The 21,054-nt window shown below is 38.1% G+C and overlaps 1 protein-coding gene across 3 annotated transcripts in view; it reads left to right on the forward strand.

Annotated features, from left to right (window-relative positions):
• The window catches only part of sik3 (SIK family kinase 3), a 119,697-nt gene that overhangs the window by 79,750 nt on the left and 18,893 nt on the right, over positions 1-21,054 (forward strand). For all 3 annotated transcript variants that reach the window (XM_031905597.1, XM_004916084.4, XM_004916083.4), the window contains exons 5-15: positions 577-701; positions 2,223-2,346; positions 4,064-4,182; positions 6,067-6,177; positions 6,333-6,473; positions 8,231-8,308; positions 8,670-8,779; positions 9,765-9,912; positions 13,512-13,667; positions 13,774-13,844; positions 19,126-19,272. In XM_031905597.1, the coding sequence (XP_031761457.1) occupies positions 577-701; positions 2,223-2,346; positions 4,064-4,182; positions 6,067-6,177; positions 6,333-6,473; positions 8,231-8,308; positions 8,670-8,779; positions 9,765-9,912; positions 13,512-13,667; positions 13,774-13,844; positions 19,126-19,272 (1,330 nt within the window). The remainder of the gene's footprint in view (positions 1-576; positions 702-2,222; positions 2,347-4,063; positions 4,183-6,066; positions 6,178-6,332; positions 6,474-8,230; positions 8,309-8,669; positions 8,780-9,764; positions 9,913-13,511; positions 13,668-13,773; positions 13,845-19,125; positions 19,273-21,054) is intronic.

A 21,054-nucleotide genomic window follows, 5' to 3' on the forward strand; every position in this document is an offset into this window, starting at 1 on the left:
CAAGCTGCAGGAATACCTTCAGTTGTCTCAATAGTGCCCTTAAGTCTCCCCAAATTGCGGGAGGTGTGGGTAGGTGTTACTGATGGACAAAGACTCCAAAAGTGCGGGGATTGGAGCGCGGGGGGGGGGAGGTTCTGCACTGGTGGGTGTGTGCTGCTGGACAAAGACGCAGGGAGGGTGACGGGGGTGCAGAGGCTTCTTTCTGTGTAGTCTGCGATCAGTTCTAATCCTGAATATGTAGTCAGCCAGTGACTGACTTAGCAACATTTGGGAACACATATATAGTGTGAGAAAGGCAGCATTTTAAATTTAAACCAAAAAAAAAAAAAATAAATAGGTGAAGTCTGATTGGCTGTTGGTGGCTCCACCCACTTTCACCACTGGAGTGATTAATAGCTGCGTAGCATGCTTTAATGTATAGAGAAATTCTACTAGTTCAACTGTTGGCAGAACATGTCCGTGTACTGAACATCTTTTAAAGTCCTCTTTCCTAAGAATCATAATGCTGGGGTTTCTAGGTTGCCTCCTTTTCTTAATAAGGTCATACACAAAGTATTTTCTTGTTTCTTCTGTTAGATTTTGGATTTAGTAACCGTTTTACTCCTGGACAACTGCTGAAGACTTGGTGTGGGAGTCCTCCTTATGCAGCGCCAGAATTGTTTGAAGGCAAGGAGTATGATGGACCAAAGGTTGACATTTGGGTGAGTTACAGATTTTGCTAATCACCTCAAGCAACTACAGCTCTTTACCAGTGCCGTACTTTTATTTATATTATTAGATATCTGCTTTTGTTTTCTAACTTGTAGGTGACCAAAATATTACTATGTTTAATATAGTTATTGAATTCACTAACATATTGTTAAATACGTCTTTCTCTTGTCCTTTAATTTGGACCTGCAGTCAGTGCTGCAAGCCAAGGCTGCCATCTCGGGACACGGGGGGCAGTTTTCCAGGGCCCTGTGGGTTTTGGGTCTTCAGGGGGGGCATGGCCATGCTGCTCATACTTGGATTAACCAGGCCCCCCTGCTGTGTGAGTAAGCGGCAGACTTGGGAAGGGAAATAGATCTAGTGCTTGCATGTTTCCCCTACACAGCTTTCCCTTCTGCTTGTTTGTCACTTAAAGGACAACCCAGCACTGACACACTCTGACACTAAACAACTACTCTTCAAAATGTTAATGTACATTAAAAGTTACACTTAGGTCATGTTGATCATTTTTGCCTGATATGGCTGCTTTTGTAAATAATTTTTGTTTTCAGTTCCTAAACCTGGTTGTTTTGCCGACCCGATTGTCTCTTCTCAACCTGTCAGTTATGACTTTTAATGCTAACAGGCTCCTGCTGCATGTAAATGGCCACGTCCTCAGAGAGGAACATGGGGGATCAGATAGGCAATGTAAAAAAACATTAGGCAAATACCTTTTTGGCAAAATTATAAATAGCATACAAAGACAATGTTATGGTAGATGTAAAAGCTTTCATTTCTGGTATCAGTATCTTTTTAAGTGCTGTGAGAGTGGGAATTACATCACATTATTTAAAGGGGAAGTAAAGTCAAAAACTAAGAGACCTATTGGTCCCAGGTTCTTCTTTAAAAATGAAAAATGTTTTTCATAAATATGTATATGAAAAATCATAATCCCTTGCCTGCAGTTTTCCCCTTTACTCTGTTAGTTCTGAGCTAGGGAAGTTAAGGGGGGAATCAAAAGGCATTTTTTATAGGAATGGATTTTTTAATAAATGTATATTAAAAATAGGCTTCTTCTTTAATGGAGAACTTGGGACCTTTAGGGTCTCCAGGCATCACTGTGGTTTCTGGTTTTTAACCACTGTTCTCCTGGGGGGGTGGACATGCTAATTTTGTTGTATGGGGCCCTGCAAATTCTGATGGCAGCCCTTCAGCAAGCACACACATTTTGAGTCCAGAGTACACAGATAATTATAGGGTGTACAAGAATTTTTTTTGTAAGAAAATAAATTATTTAGTACCTATTTGAATCCAACCATATATACTTACAGTTTATTAAAACTGTGCACAAAAGAGAATTTTTATGCACGCAGGCAAAAACATAGAGGTAACACTGCCTTTACCACAAATGAAGCAGAGAGACATGCATGAACTCCAGCACAGACATGTTCTATACATTTTGTCCATTTTGTCTTTTTAATAGTCTGTTCAAAGTTGTTTACATTTCTTGCATTTCTATTACTGTCTCTCTTCAGAGCCTGGGAGTTGTACTATATGTTCTGGTTTGTGGAGCCCTCCCATTTGATGGAAGTACTTTGCAGAACCTGCGTGCACGTGTCCTTAGTGGAAAGTTCCGAATACCCTTTTTCATGTCCACAGGTAACATACACATTATGGGAAAAAATTATGTTCTAATGACCATGGCTGACTTAAACAAAGCATTAACATCTGATTACCAAATTGACTATATAACCACTTAGAGAATGTCAGTTTATAGAAGTTAGTCTACCAGCAACGTCATCAGACTTTCTTCCCTATTCTCAGCTAAACACTGTGCTAAACTGCTAAATTAGTTTCTTCCTAGAGCCAGTTACATTAGATAAGGTAATTGTGACCAATTTAATCTGTCACTTAGGGAGATGGCACATAGGAATTTTGTTGCATGCACTAAACCTCCTTCAGCATAGGCAATAAAATGTCTGAAGACACCTTTTTATTGGTGGCTGTGCTAATCGCCAGGGTAGAAAATTTGTATCTGCAAGTCGTGGAAATTGCTTTCTCCTGCATTTTCCGCCACTTAAACAATACATATATTTTACTGCCAGCAATGGTTCGTGGTAAATAAATTGGCACTAGGAAATCCAGACTCTTGGATATTGTTTGCAACCCTTTATTCATGCATTTGTATCATGTAATTTTCTTTCTCCATATTAAAAAGTATGAGCTGATTCTTTTATGCTATAAATCCCCTTTAATTTTAATATGTATGTTAAGAACAGTTGCAGTTATTTTTTTTACAAAAAGTGCTGTTAAGGCGAATTAGGCACTACATTGGAGCAAAATCCTAATTTATATCAAAAAGTTTAAAAAAATGACAAATATACAATACAACCAATTTTTTTGTGCCAAAATGTTTTTTTCTTTCTTTTTGTGTGAAAAAGTTCTCATAAAGATTTTTTGCCTTTTTAACTCCATCTTTCTAAATTTGATGTAATTTACTTTAGCAAAATGGAGTAAATGAATCCAGAAAACTTAAAACAAATTTCGGCTTGGTGTTCTCCAGATTTGTATGGAGAAAGGCTTTTGCAAATCTGATATTCTTTAAGGTTACCTTCGATAATGTTTCTTGCTCCAGTTTCAGTTTGCTCCACTTTTGTGAATCCCCTCAAAATCAGGGTCATTTTCTTTCATGCCATACAGACATAAAGCTTCCTTACCACAAAATGTAATTCTTAAAGCGCCACATTTTAAGCAATATATTCCCGTCACTAAGCAGCAGACTATACTATTAGCAATAAGCATACAAATTCCCTTTCATTGTATGCTGTCACTTTTCATGGCAAAATACAATACTTTTCATGCTTAAAAAAAGTAATAATTTACCATTAAGGTACTGAGCAAAACCTGGCATCTGGTTCTTTAGGTATCACTGGTTATAGCTTGAAGAAGCTTAATGTAATGGGGAAGCTTTGGCTAGGACAGAACATTGCACTAAACCCAGGAGATAATGGGGAGTCTCTGACGTACTCTATGCATAAGAGAAACCACCATTCTGTCTATGACAAATATTCATAAGTATTATCATCCACAAACAAATAATCATTATATTTTTATAAAATTATATAATTTAATGTCCTAATTCTGTTTGACTTTGGGTTAGTGTTACAGGACTTAGCGAATAATAGCCAAATGAAGGTTTAAAGTGTCAAAGATTTGTAGCTCTTCTTTTCCTAGGATTTCTTTGTGCTATTTCTCTTTTAATGCTTTGCTCTCATGGAATTTTAGCTAAGTCATATTTGTGTTAGCTGAGAAAGGAATAGATTTTTTTAGCAACTAGTTTAGTGATATGACTTCTTGGTAATGTATTCCTCCTTAGAATGCGAACACCTGATAAGACACATGCTAGTTCTGGAGCCCAGTAAACGCCTGTCTATGGAGCAGATTTGCAAACATAAGTGGATGTGCCAAGGAGAGCAGGATCTGGAGTTTGAAAGGGTCAGTCACAAGAGATAAGAATGCATCTACCCTGCCGAAAGTCTGGGTTCTGACAAACTACATGTTGCCATTTTGCACCCCTCACTTAGAACCTTCTACCCTTTTTCCCATCAGCTCTTCTCAAGACATATATATATATGTCTTGCCCTTATACAGTCACCATTTACTGCAATGACTCTTATGCTGCAGCAATACTTCATATCTTAACTTTTTATTGCTGCCCTAATTCCTAAATACTGTTGGCCTACACACATGCTTTATGTATAAGGGCTCTGGCACATGGGGAGATTAGTTGCCCGCGAGGCAACTTCGGCGATTTTCCGAAATTGCCTGCGCAGCGTGTGCCATCCCACCAGCGACTTACATTTTCGCCGGTGGGATGGTAGTTCAGGGAGATTAGTTGGCCGTGACAAGGGAGATTTGTCGCGGGCGACTAATCTCCCCGTGTGCCAGAGCCCTAAGCCCTTTCTATAGCTATCCAGTTAACTGCATTGCCCTTTACTTGTTTATTATGCTCTCTCAGCTCAACCTCAGGTGAGCTGAAATGTTTTTGTTTCTTGCAAACATGCTTTGTTTGCCTCACCAATGCTCTTTTGCCTTTGGTAACCTGGTCTTTTTCCCCTTTTCTGACCTAGTCCAATATTTTTTGAATCATAAACTAATATAGTAGTTACATAGTTACATAGTTACATAGGGTTGAAAAAAGACCAGTGTCCATCAAGTTCAACCCATCCAAGTAAAACCAGCACACCTAACCCACACCTACCAATCTATACACTCACATACATAAACTATAAATACAACCACTAGTACTAACTGTAGATATTAGTATCACAATAGCCTTGGATATTCTGATTGATCAAGAACTCATCCAGGCCCCTCTTAAAGGCATTAACAGAATCTGCCATTACCACATCTCTAGGAAGGGCATTCCACAACCTCACTGCCCTCACCGTGAAAAACCACCTACGCTGCTTCAAATGGAAGCTCCTTTCCTCTAATCTAAAGGGGTGACCTCTGGTGCGTTGATTGTTTTTATGGGAAAAAAGAACATCCCCCATCTGCCTATAATCCCCTCTAATGTACTTGTACAGAGTAATCATGTCCCCTCGCAAGCGCCTCTTTTCCAGAGAAAACAACCCCAACCTCGACAGTCTCACCTCATAGTTTAAATCTTCCATCCCCTTAACCAGTTTAGTTGCACGTCTCTGCACTCTCTCCAGCTCATTAATATCCTTCTTAAGGACTGGAGCCCAAAACTGCACTGCATACTCAAGGTGAGGCCTTACCAGGGACCCTTTAAAGGGGCAAAATTATGTTCTCATCCCTTGAGTCAATGCCCTTTTTTATACAAGACAGCACTTTATTTGCTTTAGTAGCCACAGAATGACACTGCCTGGCATTAGACAACTTGTTATCAACAAAAACCCCTAGATCCTTCTCCATTAAGGATACCCCCAACACACTACCATTCAGTAGATAGTTTGCGTTTATATTATTGCATAACTTTGCACTTATCAACATTGAACCTCATTTTCCAGTTTGCTGACCAGTTATCTAATTTTGTCAAATCGCTCTGCAAAGCGGCAGCATCCTGCATGGAACTTACAGTTTTGCACAATTTAGTGTCATCAGCAAAAATAGAAACAGTACTGTCTATGCCCACCTCCAGGTCATTAATAAACAAGTTAAAAAGCAAAGGCCCAAGGACTGACCCCTGTGGTACTCCACTAACCACACTGGTCCAATTTGAAAATGTTCCATTTACCACCACTCTTTGTACTCTATCCTTCAGCCAGTTCTCTATCCAATTACAAATATGTAAAGCTTTTGTTCATAAATGTTGTTTTGGTACTTGATACTGACTGATACTGTTTCCCATAGTTGATAGCAGAGTGCCAGCACGTGAAGTTAGAGCGGCAGAGGGATCCCCTCAATGAACAGGTTTTGTTGACAATGGTTGAAATGGGTTTGGACAGAGAACGTACCCTGCAGGTAGAGTTCTACACTTTGTTTTTTGCTGTTAGATATTATGCTTTTCTACATTTTGTTTTAATTTTCCAATATTATTTATTATGTAACTCTTTGCCTTTTTTTCTCTTTTTTCACCCTGTGTCCACTATTCATCTCTGTCTCTTTAATTTGTTCAGTCTCTCAGAACAGATGCCTATGATCACTATAGTGCTATCTATAGTTTACTCTGCGATCGTCTGAAGAGGCATAAAACTCTTCGGCTCCCAACTCAGCCAAGTGCACCTCGAACTGTTTCCTATTCCACTCCTTCGGTCCAGGTGAGTTTGCAGAAAGACCTGCAGATGTTGTAGTGGTTGTAAAAGGGAAATAACACTTGCTAACTTCAGAAAACAAGTATAAATTTATAAATATTTTTTAACACAGATGTAACGTAATTCCACAGATTGAAAGGAAACCATAATAGTCTATCTCTGACTTGTCGGAACTATTTACAAAAACAAACACAACGTAGAGGTGGTTACCACACCAACAATAAATTTTTTTTTAAATAATTGCATTATTTTACAGGTGTTTTGTGTCCTGCTTTGCCAGATTGTTACTAATAATAGAAACCATATCACAGGATTCTTTAGACTTAGGGGCACATTTACAAAAGCACGAATGCACAAGCGTTCCTGCGAACGCTCCGAGCGTATTTTCGCCGACTTTTTCGTACGGCGCACGACTTTTTCGAACGTTTGCACGAAAAAATCAGAAAGGTTTTACCGCTGTTTACAATTGTTCGGTACGAAAATTTCGTGACTTTCGGATCGCCAATACGATATTATCGTGACTAATACGATTTTTTCGTAAGCATTTTCGTGATATTTGCGATCTTACGAAATTTTCGTTTCCAATACGATTTTTTCCCATTCGTGATTCGGATTCGTGGATTAGTAAATGTGCCCCTTAGAGTCATTCAGGCCCTTTACTTTTTTTTCCACTTAAAAGAGATGGAGTTTGAAATGTAATGTCCCTCTGCTTTCCTGAAAATCTGTAAACTATTCACTATGGAAATTATAGGGACTTCCAGGTCCCAAAATCTTTCACTTCACAATGGAATTGAAGGGGTTAAATAAATAAATAAATAAATAAATAAATATGTGAGCCTGTGGTGGTTTGAAACTTCTATGAGTAAGAGATAGACTGTCATATAATTTTACTGACTGAAAGGAATTAATATATCTGTGTAAATAGAAGTAAATGTGTATTTACAAATGTTATATTTATCCAGATAGTGTTCATGCATCTTTTTAAAGGGATTCTTTTTTGGAAAAACATGTTTTCTTACAAAATACATCAGTTAATAGTGCTCCTCCAGCAGAATCCTGCATTAAAATTTGCTTTTAAAATTAGCGAACATATTTTTTTTATGTTTAATGTTTAAATCTGACATGGGGCATTCACAGAACAATGTGAAGATAACAAGATAATAACTCCCTGACACCTGCATTGCTTAAATCAGTGCTGGCTCTTTTTGAAAGCTCAGGATCAGGCACAATAACTTGAGATGGCTGTCTACACACCAGTATTACAGCTAAAAAGTACATTTATTGGTACATGAATAAAAGTTAAATGGTAGCATTATTAGCAATGTACAAAGTGTCATTTAGTACTAAAATCATGACATAATTCCTTACAATTAAGCCACACAAAATGAGCGTATGTTAAAAAGTGGGGTATTTTTTTCTTTAATATCTATGGAATACTGTAAATTTTGTTCAGCACTACAAAGAGCCACAATGATAATGCAGAGAACCATGATAGATTGCATTGTATTAGAAAGAAGAGAAAACAGAGAATAATTCCTGACCCTCAGTTTATTATGTGAAAACATGTGGCTGTACTTCCCATTGATAAAGGAAAACAATCTGTTGTTGTTTACCTTCACCCATGCTGTTGCATCATTGGAAAGTGCTGCATTATTATTAACATTATACATTTTTTTACCTTCTAATCTCCATTATCTTAAATATACATGTTACCTGTGTCCCCACAAATACCTTTGTGATAGTTTGCCTTTTCACTTCTACAGGCTGATGCTGCAAGCAATACAGTCAGTATAAATGTACCTCAGGTTCAGCTTATCAACCCTGAGAACCAGATAGTTGAGGTGAGAATTTCAATTGTGGTAAATGCATGGAAAAAAAAACGTTTAAATGAGTATCATGGTGTAAGAAAGCACATTTGAAAATTTGTAGGAACAAAACATCATCATGGCTTATTGGCTCTAATGGCCTGAAGAATGTTTGAGAGTCTTTTAAAAAGCTTTATTTGGTTTTACCCCTTTTAAGGGGGACCTTGAATTATGAAAAGAAACCACACAACTTATTTTGCGCAACTGTCTTAAAGGGAATGGCCAAATCTCATTATTTGCATCAGTGTATTAAACACATTATCCTTTTTAAATGGACTCTCGCTAAAAATCACCCAAGCTTTCCATTTCATAAAATGTTTTCATTTATTCTCTGCAGACAAATGGAACCATGACTCTGGATAGTGATGAAGCAGAGGAGCCATCACCTGAGGCACTGGCTCGATACCTGTCTATGAGGAGACACACAGTGGGAGTTCCAGACACACAGTAAGTATAAACCTAAGTATAAAGATAAGTTTGCCCAACCCTGCATGCATTTGTCTGTAGAGTTTTTAGCATACCCTTTGAATCTAGTTTCTCCAAAAATCATCTCCACTACCACCTCTTTCCTTCACTTCTGGTGTTGGAGTCAGGAGATCACTGTCTGCAGAACTCTGCAGAAGCAGGCCAAGTCTCTGCCCCTTGTCCTGGGCTTTACATTCTGTTAATTATGGAGTGACAGGATGTTAGCTTCAGTTCATCTTCTCTTTTCCCAGTTCAGTTCCCTTATGCTAGGAACTGTGCTAATTAGAAAACTTGTGTCGGAGCCTGACCTCTGCCACTATTCTGATACAATTGCTTTGGTATATAGCATTGCCTTTAATGAAGCACTCGGTGGCCTACTTTTTTCTAATTGGTAGCTATGGGTTACTGATCAGGGGGATATGTGCCAAGTTTCAGTAAATGAGCTCAAGTAACTTTGTTCTACCAGTTATTTGTGGTTTATTTTGATGTTCTTCAACTGTGTTCTATTTAATTATTTTTTTTTTTCATGAGCGCTTGTTTGCTCTGTTTGCTCTTTTTTGACATGATATATTTATTTGTATGATTGTTGGAATGGATATACATATTGTGGGTTATATATTATGTGTCCTTCATATTAGTGGAGGAGACTATTCTATTTGTGTTTTATCCAAAGCCCTACTCTTTCTGTTGTGTTCTAATGGAGTAATAGCTAATTCATATTTACGACCTTACCGAAAAAGCCTTAATAAGGAAATGATGTGTAATTTAAAAATAATTTTTCATAGTTTTTTTTTTTTTTTTTGAAGAGGCATTTTTTTTCCTGGTTGTTGTTAGCCCTTAAGACCAGTTACAGACTGGTTACTGATCTTAACAGCATTTGTCACTCCATGACTACCAACTTTACTTAAATTGTTGTTACTGAAATTTGAAAGGTCCTCAAAAAGCATTGACTGACTTTGTGTTTTAGCAATGAAAGTGGCACTGATGAGCTGCAGAAGATATTTCCTGGTTTTCCAAGGGTCACTCAGCAGATTCCATTTCTACCAGTGACACAGAATACCAATGTTCTGCACACCCTACTGCCCATGCCACCTAGCGCACACCTCGAGTACAAGGTATATTTGGAAACTAAATTGTATTTTTAAAGATAAAGTGAATTCATAATTTAGTAAATGAATAGAAATCAGTTCAGGATTCTGTAAGCGCCTAATGCTGCTGTTTAGTTGTCTAATGTGGCATATGACTGTATGTGTGTATTTATGTATAATTTTATTTATAAAGTGCACAGCGCTGTTTTAAAATAAATAAATAAATATGAAGAATTTATGTTCACAGTAGGAAGGAGGTCCCTGCTTTGTAGAGCTTGCTGTCTAAGTGGGTGCATAATATACAGGCACAAATAGGAGGGAAACGTGCACAAAGTTTTCCAAGACTGGGCAGGTAATGTTTTAATGCTCCAAAAAGTAGAAACTGAGTTTCTTTTTGAAGAGATTGAGGTAGGTACAGTGCTGCAAGATAAAATGTTTAACAAAAAAAAAAAAAAATTTGGGTGTGGATGGTGTGGAAAGATGGTGGCACAAAGCAGAGGATATGGCTATGTATGTCCAGGAACACAAGTGTGGAAATACAATGAGCTGAGGAGTGAAGTGCTTTAAATGTTAGCAAAAGGATTTTGTGTGCTAGCCATTGCTTAACAGGCAGCTAGGATAGAGATTTTACCTGTAAATAACTAGGTTCTTTCTTAGAAGAAAACAGGAGGATTCTAGCAGAGTTAAAAAATCAGTTGTAGGAAAGAGAAGTGGGGCCTGAAAGATGGCTTAGTAATAGGTTGCAGTAGACTAAGTAGGATAGAATACTGGCATGTATTAATATTTAACAGTTGCTTAAAGGAGAACTATACCCCCCCAGCTATAAAAGCCCCCTTAACTGGCCTTCCTCGACCCCCATCACCTCTCCCTTATTGTACACTCTATAACTTAAAAAACTGCCCCAGTCACAAACCTCAACCTAAAAATGCAGAGCAGCGCCTCGTAGAAGCTTCAGGTCTCACCGCTGACACAGACCCTGCTTGAGCATGCACAGTTTGAGCAATCAGGAAATCCGTTTTAACTGTGCGTGCTCAAGCAGGGTCCATGTTGGCGGTGAGAGCTGAAGCTGATACGATTGAACAGAAGATGGCGCTGCTCTGCATTTTTAGGTTGGGGGTTGCGACAGGGGCAGTTTTTTATGTGATCAGGGAGAGGTGAGGATATGCGCACACAAAAAATATTGCCTTTTTTCTGACTCGAGCACACAAATAATGTGCACACAAGTTTCAAATGTGAGCATAATATAAAATCTTTGTGCACATGGCTGAGAAAGAATTAGAGGGAACATTGCTGGGGGGGTGCCAGTGTTAGTAATGTTGTAATTACTTACTTGATACCTCGGCTGGCGCTCCTGTTGGCAGAAAACTGCACAGGTCTGGGGTACATCTGTGTGAGTGATCCTCTTGCTGCTCTTTTTCTTTGCTCGCACAGTCATTTCCTGGGCCAGTGTAGTTTTCTGCTAACAGGAGCACTGGCCCAGTGTAACAGGTAAGTTATTATGATCCGTGGAGGGTGCACCCCCACAGTGATTAAAGGATTTCTACTCCTTTAATGGTTATGTCATCAGTAGTAATGGTAAAAGGAGGAGGTATTGGTCATGAAATAAGTAGTCTGTGGCACGATGTGCTTAATAAGATACAGAATTAATTGAGAGCAGACATATGCCTCCAGGGTATAACAGGAAGCTGTTAAAAGTTTGGATTAGTATTGAATGGGGTCGATTTTCCAGTATGTAGAGATGAAGTTGCACAGGGGAAAATAAAGCTATGTGCCAGAGTTGAATGTTTGGATACCCTATACATAGTGCATGACAGGAAAGTTATGATAATGCTTATAATAAGAAAAAACTGATAGATTTCAACGTGGGGTGTAAAGGTTGAATTTCAACCATGTTATTGATGTAATTGTAATCAAGTGCTGTTAAGACCCATAACTAAATTTCTCTGTATGTCCCTAGACAGCGCAGGGTACTCATGGGTCAGTACATTCTTATCTTTTATCAATCTTATGTCTAGGAGGCAGGATGGGAACTACTGTTCTCTGTCAAATGTTCCCCATTCCTCCCACTCCATGTTAAGATTTGTCTAAAGCAAAGCATTCCTCCAAGTATAGCGTCTTATAACTACTGTGAGCTTTTCACTACAGTAACAACTCAACTTGTACTTAGCCTACTATTATTGGTAATGACCCTTTACATAGTTGCATAGGGTTGAAAAAAGAAGAAAAAGTTTAAACCTTCCAAGTAAACCCAGCACACACAACCTATACTTACCAATCTATACTATCACATACATAAATTATATATATACAACCACTAATACTAACTGTAGATATTAGTATCACAATAGCCTTGGATACTATGCTTGTTCAAGAACTCATCCAGGCCCCTTAAAGGCATTAACAGAATCTGCCATTACCACATCTCTAGGAAGGGCATTCCCCAACCTCACTGCCCTCACCGTGAAAAACCACCTACGCTGCTTTAAATGGAAGCTCCGTTCCTCTAATCTAAAGGAGTGGCCTCTGGTGCGTTGTACAAAGTAATCATGTTGCCTCGCAAGCGCCTTTTTTCCAGAGAAAACAACCCCAACTGTGACAGTCTAACCCTCATAGTTTAAATCTTCCACCCACTTTACCAGTTTAGTTGCAGTCTCAGCACTCTCTCCAGCTCATTAATATCCTTCTTAATTACTGGAACCCAAAACTGCACTGCATACTCAACGTGAGGCCTTACCAGGGACCTATAAAGAGGCAAAATTATGTTGTCATCCCTTGAGTCAATGCCCTTTTTTATACAAGACAGCACTTTATTTGCTTTAGTAGCCACAGAATGACACTGCCTGGAATTAGACGGCTTGTTATCTACAAAAACCCCTAGATCCTTCTCCATTAAGGTTACCCCCCAAAAAAACCACCATTCAGTAGATAGTTCACGTTTCTACCAAAGTGCATAGCCTCATTTTCCAGTTTGCTGCCCAGTTTCCCAATGTTGCAAAATCGTTTTGCAAAGCAGCAGCATCCTGCATGGAAATTGCACAATTTAGTGTCTTCAGCAAAATAGAACCAGTACTTTCTATGCCCACCTCCAGGTCATTAATAAACAAGTTAAAAAGCAAAGGACCAAGGACTTTAAAATATAAGGAGAAAACATCAAGACCTATTTTTTTAATAGACACTTATTAGAATCATTAAAATGCTGTACATTATGCAAGGTCCTGTTTTTTACAGCTAAACTGTATCAGAAATGAAAATGTAATATAATCCCTATCAAATGGAAATAAGAAAAAGGACCGATTGCTTAGAGGGGGATAGTGAAGAGTACTATGATTACTGATGGTGGCCCTGGCTGATTACAAGAAACGAGATCCAACTGCGGCCAGAGCATGTAAAATAAATATGAATGTGGGCAATACTATTTGTATTGAGTATAAGAAAACTGCTACCTCTTAGTGGCTCCTTTTGCACTGCTGTCACAAAATAAGTAATAGGGCATTCTTGCTGCACAGTATCTACTGATTTGCTGCCAGATAATTGTTGCCCTGATTTGCCACCCGATGGGTGTTGCCATAATATTCTACCAGATAGATGTTGCAGTGTCCAACCTAATTTTTTAAAATTTATTGTAGGAGCAGTCTCTTCTTCAGCCCCCTACCCTACAGCTGCTGAATGGAATGGGGCCTCTTGGACGCAGAGCCTCAGATGGAGGCGCCAACATTCAAATGCATGCGCAGCTACTTCTCAAACGACCACGTGGACCTTCTCCGCTAGTCACCATGGCAACAGTAAGTGTTGATTATTTACTAGCAAGCCACTGGCATAATAGAGGTACTGATATACTAAAAAATGCTGGTGTATGTATGTGCGTATTTATGTATTTCTCTTCAATAGACTGTGACAGCTGTTACACCAGTGGATGAGGAGAGTTCAGATGGAGAACCTGATCAGGAGGCAGTTCAGAGGTAAGGTCCCTTGTTTCAAGCTTGGGTGAGTGGAAAAACCTTGTAAAGAATTATGCTTGGGCATGTACAAGGAGTTTATATCTTCTGCCCATGTCATTGTGGGTTTTCACAGGGTAACTCCAGTTTCCTCCTACATTTCAAAAGCATACATACATACATACATACATACATGCAATCAAAAAAGAATACCGTGTGTTTAACTAGTCTTTATTTCAGTTGAAAAACACTTTAACACAAATAGTTTAATCAGCACCTAAACAATTTTATTAGTACATTAGTATTAGTACAACGTTAGCTCGTAATATCACAAAATTCATTCAAGTGTGTATGTGCAAAAGATACACTAAAAGTCAACTATATAATAATTAGTCTGTAATCACCTCTCCTTTTCTATCATGTTAATTGAGCAAAATAAACTTTACTTACACTATATAAATTATTATTTTTTTCCCTTCAGTCTTGGAGTTTACAGTCACAGCCAGTAGGCCGGCGCCATTTTGTGTACACTGTTATTAAGGCAAGCTTTGTATCACCCACAATGCATTTGCCATCTGGGTGATATGTAGGAAGTGCTGAATGGAAAGTTAAAGTAATTGTAATTAAAAATCTGATCTGTTAATTATATATTGCCTGCCCAGGCAATATATGATTGACAGCTCAGATGGTTCAATACATTTATAACAGGTATGGATGATTTAATTAAATTTAATTTAGTTGAATTTGGGTTCCATGTTTTATTTTTTAAGGGAAAGCTATTTTCAGGATATATGTTGCCCGCAAGTAGCACAGATATCCTACAGAGGCAAGTCTCCTTGTGAGCCATTGCCCATTGTCTCACATTCTTTTTTTGCTGTGACAAAACACCCGAAAATTACTCAGCACAGTTCATTTAATTGAATCATGCAAAAATATGTACATAGGTTTAGTTTGTCTGTTAAATTCCCCTCCTCAGAACAATATTGTTTTTTTCTAATCCGTTAGATTCGCCAAAATAGTAATTGCTTAAATTTGCAGAAATGTTTGTTCCAAAGGAACAAAGGTGCTCAAACTTGCATTCTCAAATATAAATCTGTGTGCTACTTTGGTGCTTTATCATCATATATGTGATCTAAGGTTCACCCTAGACAACTCATCTGACAGGGTATACGAGGCCTGGGTGCTAAAGCTCTGAACTCTCAAGGTAAACTGATCAAAAGTGAACTGTATAATACAACTGCCTGTGCCCCAGAACCTGCATAGCAATGAATCTCCTTTGTCGCGGGCACCTAACACCCCCCCCCCCCCCCCCCGATATGACATCCCACTGGCAATAATGTAAATCGCCGGTGAGATATGCGGCGCCGGCAATTTCGAGTTGCCTCGAGAGTTACATTCTCGCCGGGGACTAATCCCGACTATTCTCCCCGTGTGCCACAGCCTTTGAGCACACTTACAGTATAGAGCAACTCAACTTTACCATGTTTTCTCTCCCAGTAATGCCTTCAGTGGAAAATATGTAAAACAAATTGCATTGATTTAAAAAAACAATTTATATTCAAGATAGTTGGGGCCACACCAGAACTACAAGCTGTCAGTCTAGAGTTTTGTGTGTGCATAAATTTCTTTATTTTAAGTCTGACAAACTAGGACTTGACACAGATCTGCCAATCCAGTGGCTACATGCTCCTGTTAACTACTGTGCATAGAAAGTTTGGCAGTGTATGTTTCATGCGTAACTTTCCCTGCGCTGCATAATATAATGAATAATGTACCTGATGTCAAATATATGTATATTATAGGTTATTGAGAAGTTTCATGACCATATTAAAGACATTGCTGAAGTCTGTTAAGTGCTGTTATACAGGTCATGGTGACTTCTAATATCCTCATATTTTACAGCAGGGGGTGTATTATTGATTATAATACACAAGTGGGTCATGTAACAGATTTCCTCACTTAACACTGTTTATAACTGATGACATTACTTACAGGATATTCATGGCTCGTATGTATATCTTAACTTTTTTTCCCGTTGATATTGAGTTCTTGGAGGGCAGCAACATAACAATTAGTGAATATGACAGTTCCCTTGTACATTAGTTTAGGCTGTCAAATAACAAATTTAGGAAGCAGCCTAATTGAAAACCAGGGGCACACATACCACACACCTTCCAAACTGTCAGTTATATTATTATGCATCCTTCAGATCCCCTACATTCTTGGATGCATTAGTAACATGCAGTTGGTGGGGAAAGCGGAGGGAACACACACAAGCAATCAAATTGCAAGTTTGTCAGGTGTGTCAGTCTAAGGGAGTGATGTAATAAAAGACACTAAGGGGCATATTTATAATAGTGTGCAAGCCAACATCACTGGTTGTCCATAGCAACCAGTCAGCAGTTAGATTTGAACAGTCACCTACAAGTTAGAAAACAAATTAAAGTTCTGATTTGTTGCTATGGGCAACATCACCAGTGACATTGGCTTACATGCTATAATAAATCATTTTGACTGGGTGCTGTAACCCATAGCAACCAATCAGCAGGTAGCTTTTACTGGTCGCCTTTTTAAAAGCAAACATCTTATTGCTGCTGTCGGTTACTGCACGTAGGCAAACTTGGTGCCTTTTATTACAAATGGGGTTAAGTATTATATGATGTCAGGATGTCTTGGTATGGAACATTTCACTGGACTGCTCTGTTAAGTAAACCAAACACCCATTTTAGTTCATAATAAAGTGTAACTCACTAAGAAATATTTTGTTTGAGGATATTCCATACAGTTTGGGAGTTAAAAGCTTCCACATGCAGTAGCACTGGGGCCCTGTTATTTTTTATGCCAAAGTCATAGTAACAAAAATAACTATATCACTACCATCTGCTTGTAAGGCCAGGATTGTCCAGTATTGGCACTAATGTGTGACCTGTTTTTCTTGAAATCAGTAATGACCAGACATTTACATGTGGAGGGCTGATAAACAAACTTTGAGTTGTAATTTTTGAACCACTGGTCTAGACACCAGAAGAGCACTTCAATATAAGTCCACTTGAGGGTGCTGTGGCTTTAGGAACAACTTCAGGCATGCCCTCAGCCAAAATATGTATATACCATAACTCAGTTATGGTGAATTGAAGGGAAAAAATGTGAACGATATGACATGTATAGATTATGTTTTTGTCTTAAAGATAATGTATTGTGTCAGTACTAGTAAAAAATTATTAGTAAGTAGATAAATCCCTTTTTAATCTGTCTGCCTGTTTTTCTTTGCTATAAATATATACCATAACTTATTGCAGGCTCTTGATTTCTGTGCTTGTTTACTTTATATTTTTAAGTGAGAGCTGATATTTTGTTTGCCTCAGCCGAGTTCAATATAAATATTCTTGGCCTGCAGCACGTTTGACTACACTGTCCAGATCAACTTGTCGCGTGTGTCAAAAAATAACGTGCCCAACATTTAAAATTTTTTTTTTTTTTTTTGTCACAGGCCATATCTTTCTGCTGCAAATTTTTCCTTCCGTTTAGCAAAAAAAATAAAAATCCGCCAATGGCAAAATGTGCCAATTCGCTGCGAGTCCATGCCTGTTCAAAAATGTTGCTCATCACTTGCCACAATTCATCATCCCTCCTTAAACCTTTATTCATTGTATATTGATTTTTTAGACTTGATTTTTAGAATTGTGTTGCCTCCCTTTCAAGTGTCAGGTATAGGATCAATTATCCAGAATCTGTGGGACCTGAGGTTTTACAAATAAGTGATCTTTCCATAATTTAGATCTGGTTTTGTCACCAATATGGATTTATGCAGCTTAGTTAGGATCAAGTACAAGGTACTGTTTTATTATTACAAAGAAAAGGGAAATCAATTACATTTTTTTTTTTAGAATTATTTTATTATAGTGGATTCTATGGGAGGTGGCCTTTCCTTAATACGGAGCTTTTGGGGTTGTTCATTTTTTTAATATGCAACTGAGTTTATTTTTTTTTTTTTGCAGGACAGCAATTGTTAGTTTTTGTATTTAGCAATAATTTTGCAGCCATGTTTTTACTTAGCAGGACCTCTAATTTTTTCTATTGCCTTCTTAGTTGTAACCTTTTCCTTTACTGTAGAACCCCAATTTTATGCCTTTCAAGGACCAAAAAAATTGTATAAAATCTGGGAAAATGTAAAATCAGGGAAATTCATTATATATTGGTGGTGCCACAAATATGAGGAAAAACTTAAAATCGGTATGTAAAATTAAGATTTCACTGTATATTAAAGGATAATGATAATTGTAGTTGACATTTTATTCTTGTGTCCCAATGTTTGGTGGACTACAGCTTCCAACGACATTTCTTTGCCTCATGTTTTATGTGCAAGAGGGCAAAACGGATTGTAGTACAACAGCATCTGGTAACCAAGGTTAAAAAGCCAACTGTGACTTGCTGAGACAGGATTCCATGCAAAGAAATGAATTGATTGCTAAACCATTCAGGATAAGGTTTGGTTTTGCTACTATTGATTTTACTGTTCTAAAACCTATCTGACTTTTCATAACTGTGGGACAGTGAGGACAGATAGGAAGCCTAAAGCAAGTCATACATTCAGCATGTGTTACTTGAGTGCTAGTATATTGGAACACAGTGAGTATGTAGCTGGCCATTTCACTTGTTTATAGTCCTTGCCCTCTTTTTGACTTGGAGATTATCTATTTTCGTCTGTGTGGGTATTTGGAAAATTGCAGTTTTACTGTTGAACTACACCGTAAAAAAAAATAAAATAATTTATTGAATGGGGGATTATGAAAAGTACACAGCTTCACACGTATAAGTAAAATAATTTTACTTACACAGGATACTCCAGGGATTATAATATATTAAATTATATTATACAGGTATGGGATCTATTATCCTGAATTCTCGGGACCTGGGGTACTTCCTGTAGTTTGGATCACCTTACATTAAGTCTAATAAATAAAAATTTAAACATTAATTAAACCCAATAGGATTGTTTTACCTCCAATAAGGATTAATTATATCTTAGTTGGGATCACGTACAAGGTACTGTTTTATTATTACAGAGAAAAAGTAAATCATTTTTAAGAATTGTAATTATTTGCTTATAATGGAATCTATTGGAGATGGTCTTCCTGTAATTCGGGGCTTTCTGGATAACTGGTTTCCAGATAATGGATCCCATACTTGTATTATATTATTTCTTGTTTTAACTTTTTGTATTTGATGGATTTATGTGATACTTGTTCTTTTAATATATTTTATAGCTTTTTTACATAAAATAATCAGTATATCCCCACTACAGGTACCTTGCTAATCGCACAAAGCGACACACCTTGGCAATGACGAGTCCGACTGCAGAGATTCCACCTGAACTCCAACGTCAGTTAGGGCAACAGCAAGCTTTCCGGAACCGGGCCTGGCCCCCTCACCTTGCTCCTGATTTACATCGGTAAGAAACATGGCATATAAACTGTAGCCACAGTATAACAAGTCCAGACTGCATTACATAATAGGTACTGGATTTTTAAGCACACAGAGGTGCATGCAGCCCCCTGTAGGCCCAATAAGTAGCCCCTTTGGCACTTGCTAAAATACACAGATTGCTAGTCAGGACCTGCAGTGTACACTGAGGGAATGATGGCACAGTGCCATCCCTCCAGTGATTTACATTCTAGCAGGTGGGATGGCATTGTGGGGAGATTAGTCGCCTGCGACAACAAAGATTTGACGCTGGGCGACTAATCTCTCCGTGTGCAACTGCCCTAAGAGAAATTCCTCATATGTAGGATCTGAATAAGTTGTTTTTTTGTCGATTTCTCAATCCCTTCCCTACACCTATTTCATCACATGTCACCAGCTAATAATCTGTAGGTCTGTTTTGTTTGAAATAGAACACAAAGTCCTCTGTTTTCCTTGAATGGAGTGAACTACTGTGCTTAGCAACCTTTGACCGATGAATGCACACACAAATATGCAAACTGATTGCCACGTTGGAGCTGACAAAACATTTACTTTGTTTTCACGTGAAAGCTATGCTAACACCACAAGACAAAAGCTGAGATTTAGATTATAGTCATCAGAAATATACTAATTTGTCTGGGCTCATATCGTCCAGGACTTGGCGGGCTTAAGTACAAACTCCACTGATGACTTGAATAAAGGAAAAGAAGAAAAATTACCATCCCTAGTTTCCTGTCATTATCTTAGTATTGCCCTATTAAACAACGGTAATGGCTAAAAGTCTTTTAAAGTAATTAAAATATATAAACATAATTCATATACAATGTTCTGTTGCCCTGCACTGATAAAATGGTTGTGTCTACTACAGAAACACTACTATAGTTTATATAAATAAGGTGCTATCTAACCATTGGATAGTTAATCAATCTGAAAAAGGAGAAAAGGCACAGGTTACTTAGTAGATAAGCTTTGTATAATACAATGTGTTGAGATTCCTGAGTAAAAACTATACCAATTTTATTTGAGCATATCTGCTATTTTACCTGTGCCATTTAGCCCTATTTCAGATTGAGATACACTCACCTAAAGGATTATTAGGAACACCATACTAATACCCTTCTCTGACCTCTAGCATCAACAAGGCATTTTCGCCCACAGGACTGCCGCATACTGGATGTTTTTCCCGTTTCACGCCATTCTTTGTAAACCCTAGAAATGGTTGTGTGTGAAAATCCCAGTAACTGAGCAGATTGTGAAATACTCAGACCGGCCCGTCTGGCACCAACAACCATGCCACGCTCAAAATTGCTTAAATCACCTTTCTTTCCCATTCTGACATTCAGTTTGGAGTTCAGGAGATTGTCTTGACCAGGACCACACCCCTAAATGCATTGAAGCAACTGCCATGTGATTGGTTGATTAGATAATTGCATTAATGAGAAATTGAACAGGTGTTCCTAATAAACCTTTAGGTGAGTGTACAATAGTAGTGTTGTCGCTAGAAAAGGCACTGCATGTACCAGGGCAGGGCAGCAGTACATTATTTTCATTACTTTAACACACTTTTATTTTATGGTATTGTTGGTCCTTTTACAATACTGTCCAGGATGGCTAGCTTTTGTGTGATTTCAGAGGAAGAGAGTTTTAGGGCAATGGCAAAATAGACACTTTGTGGCCTACAGGAAATCGGCTCTCCGGTGGGGTGACAAAAAATACCCCTTTCTAGCACAGGAAACTTGGCATCTGCCCATGTGTAAAGGGTACACATCAA

The sequence above is a fragment of the Xenopus tropicalis genome, chromosome 7 (assembly GCF_000004195.4).
Source record: "Xenopus tropicalis strain Nigerian chromosome 7, UCB_Xtro_10.0, whole genome shotgun sequence".
In the NCBI taxonomy this organism is placed as follows: domain Eukaryota; kingdom Metazoa; phylum Chordata; class Amphibia; order Anura; family Pipidae; genus Xenopus; species Xenopus tropicalis.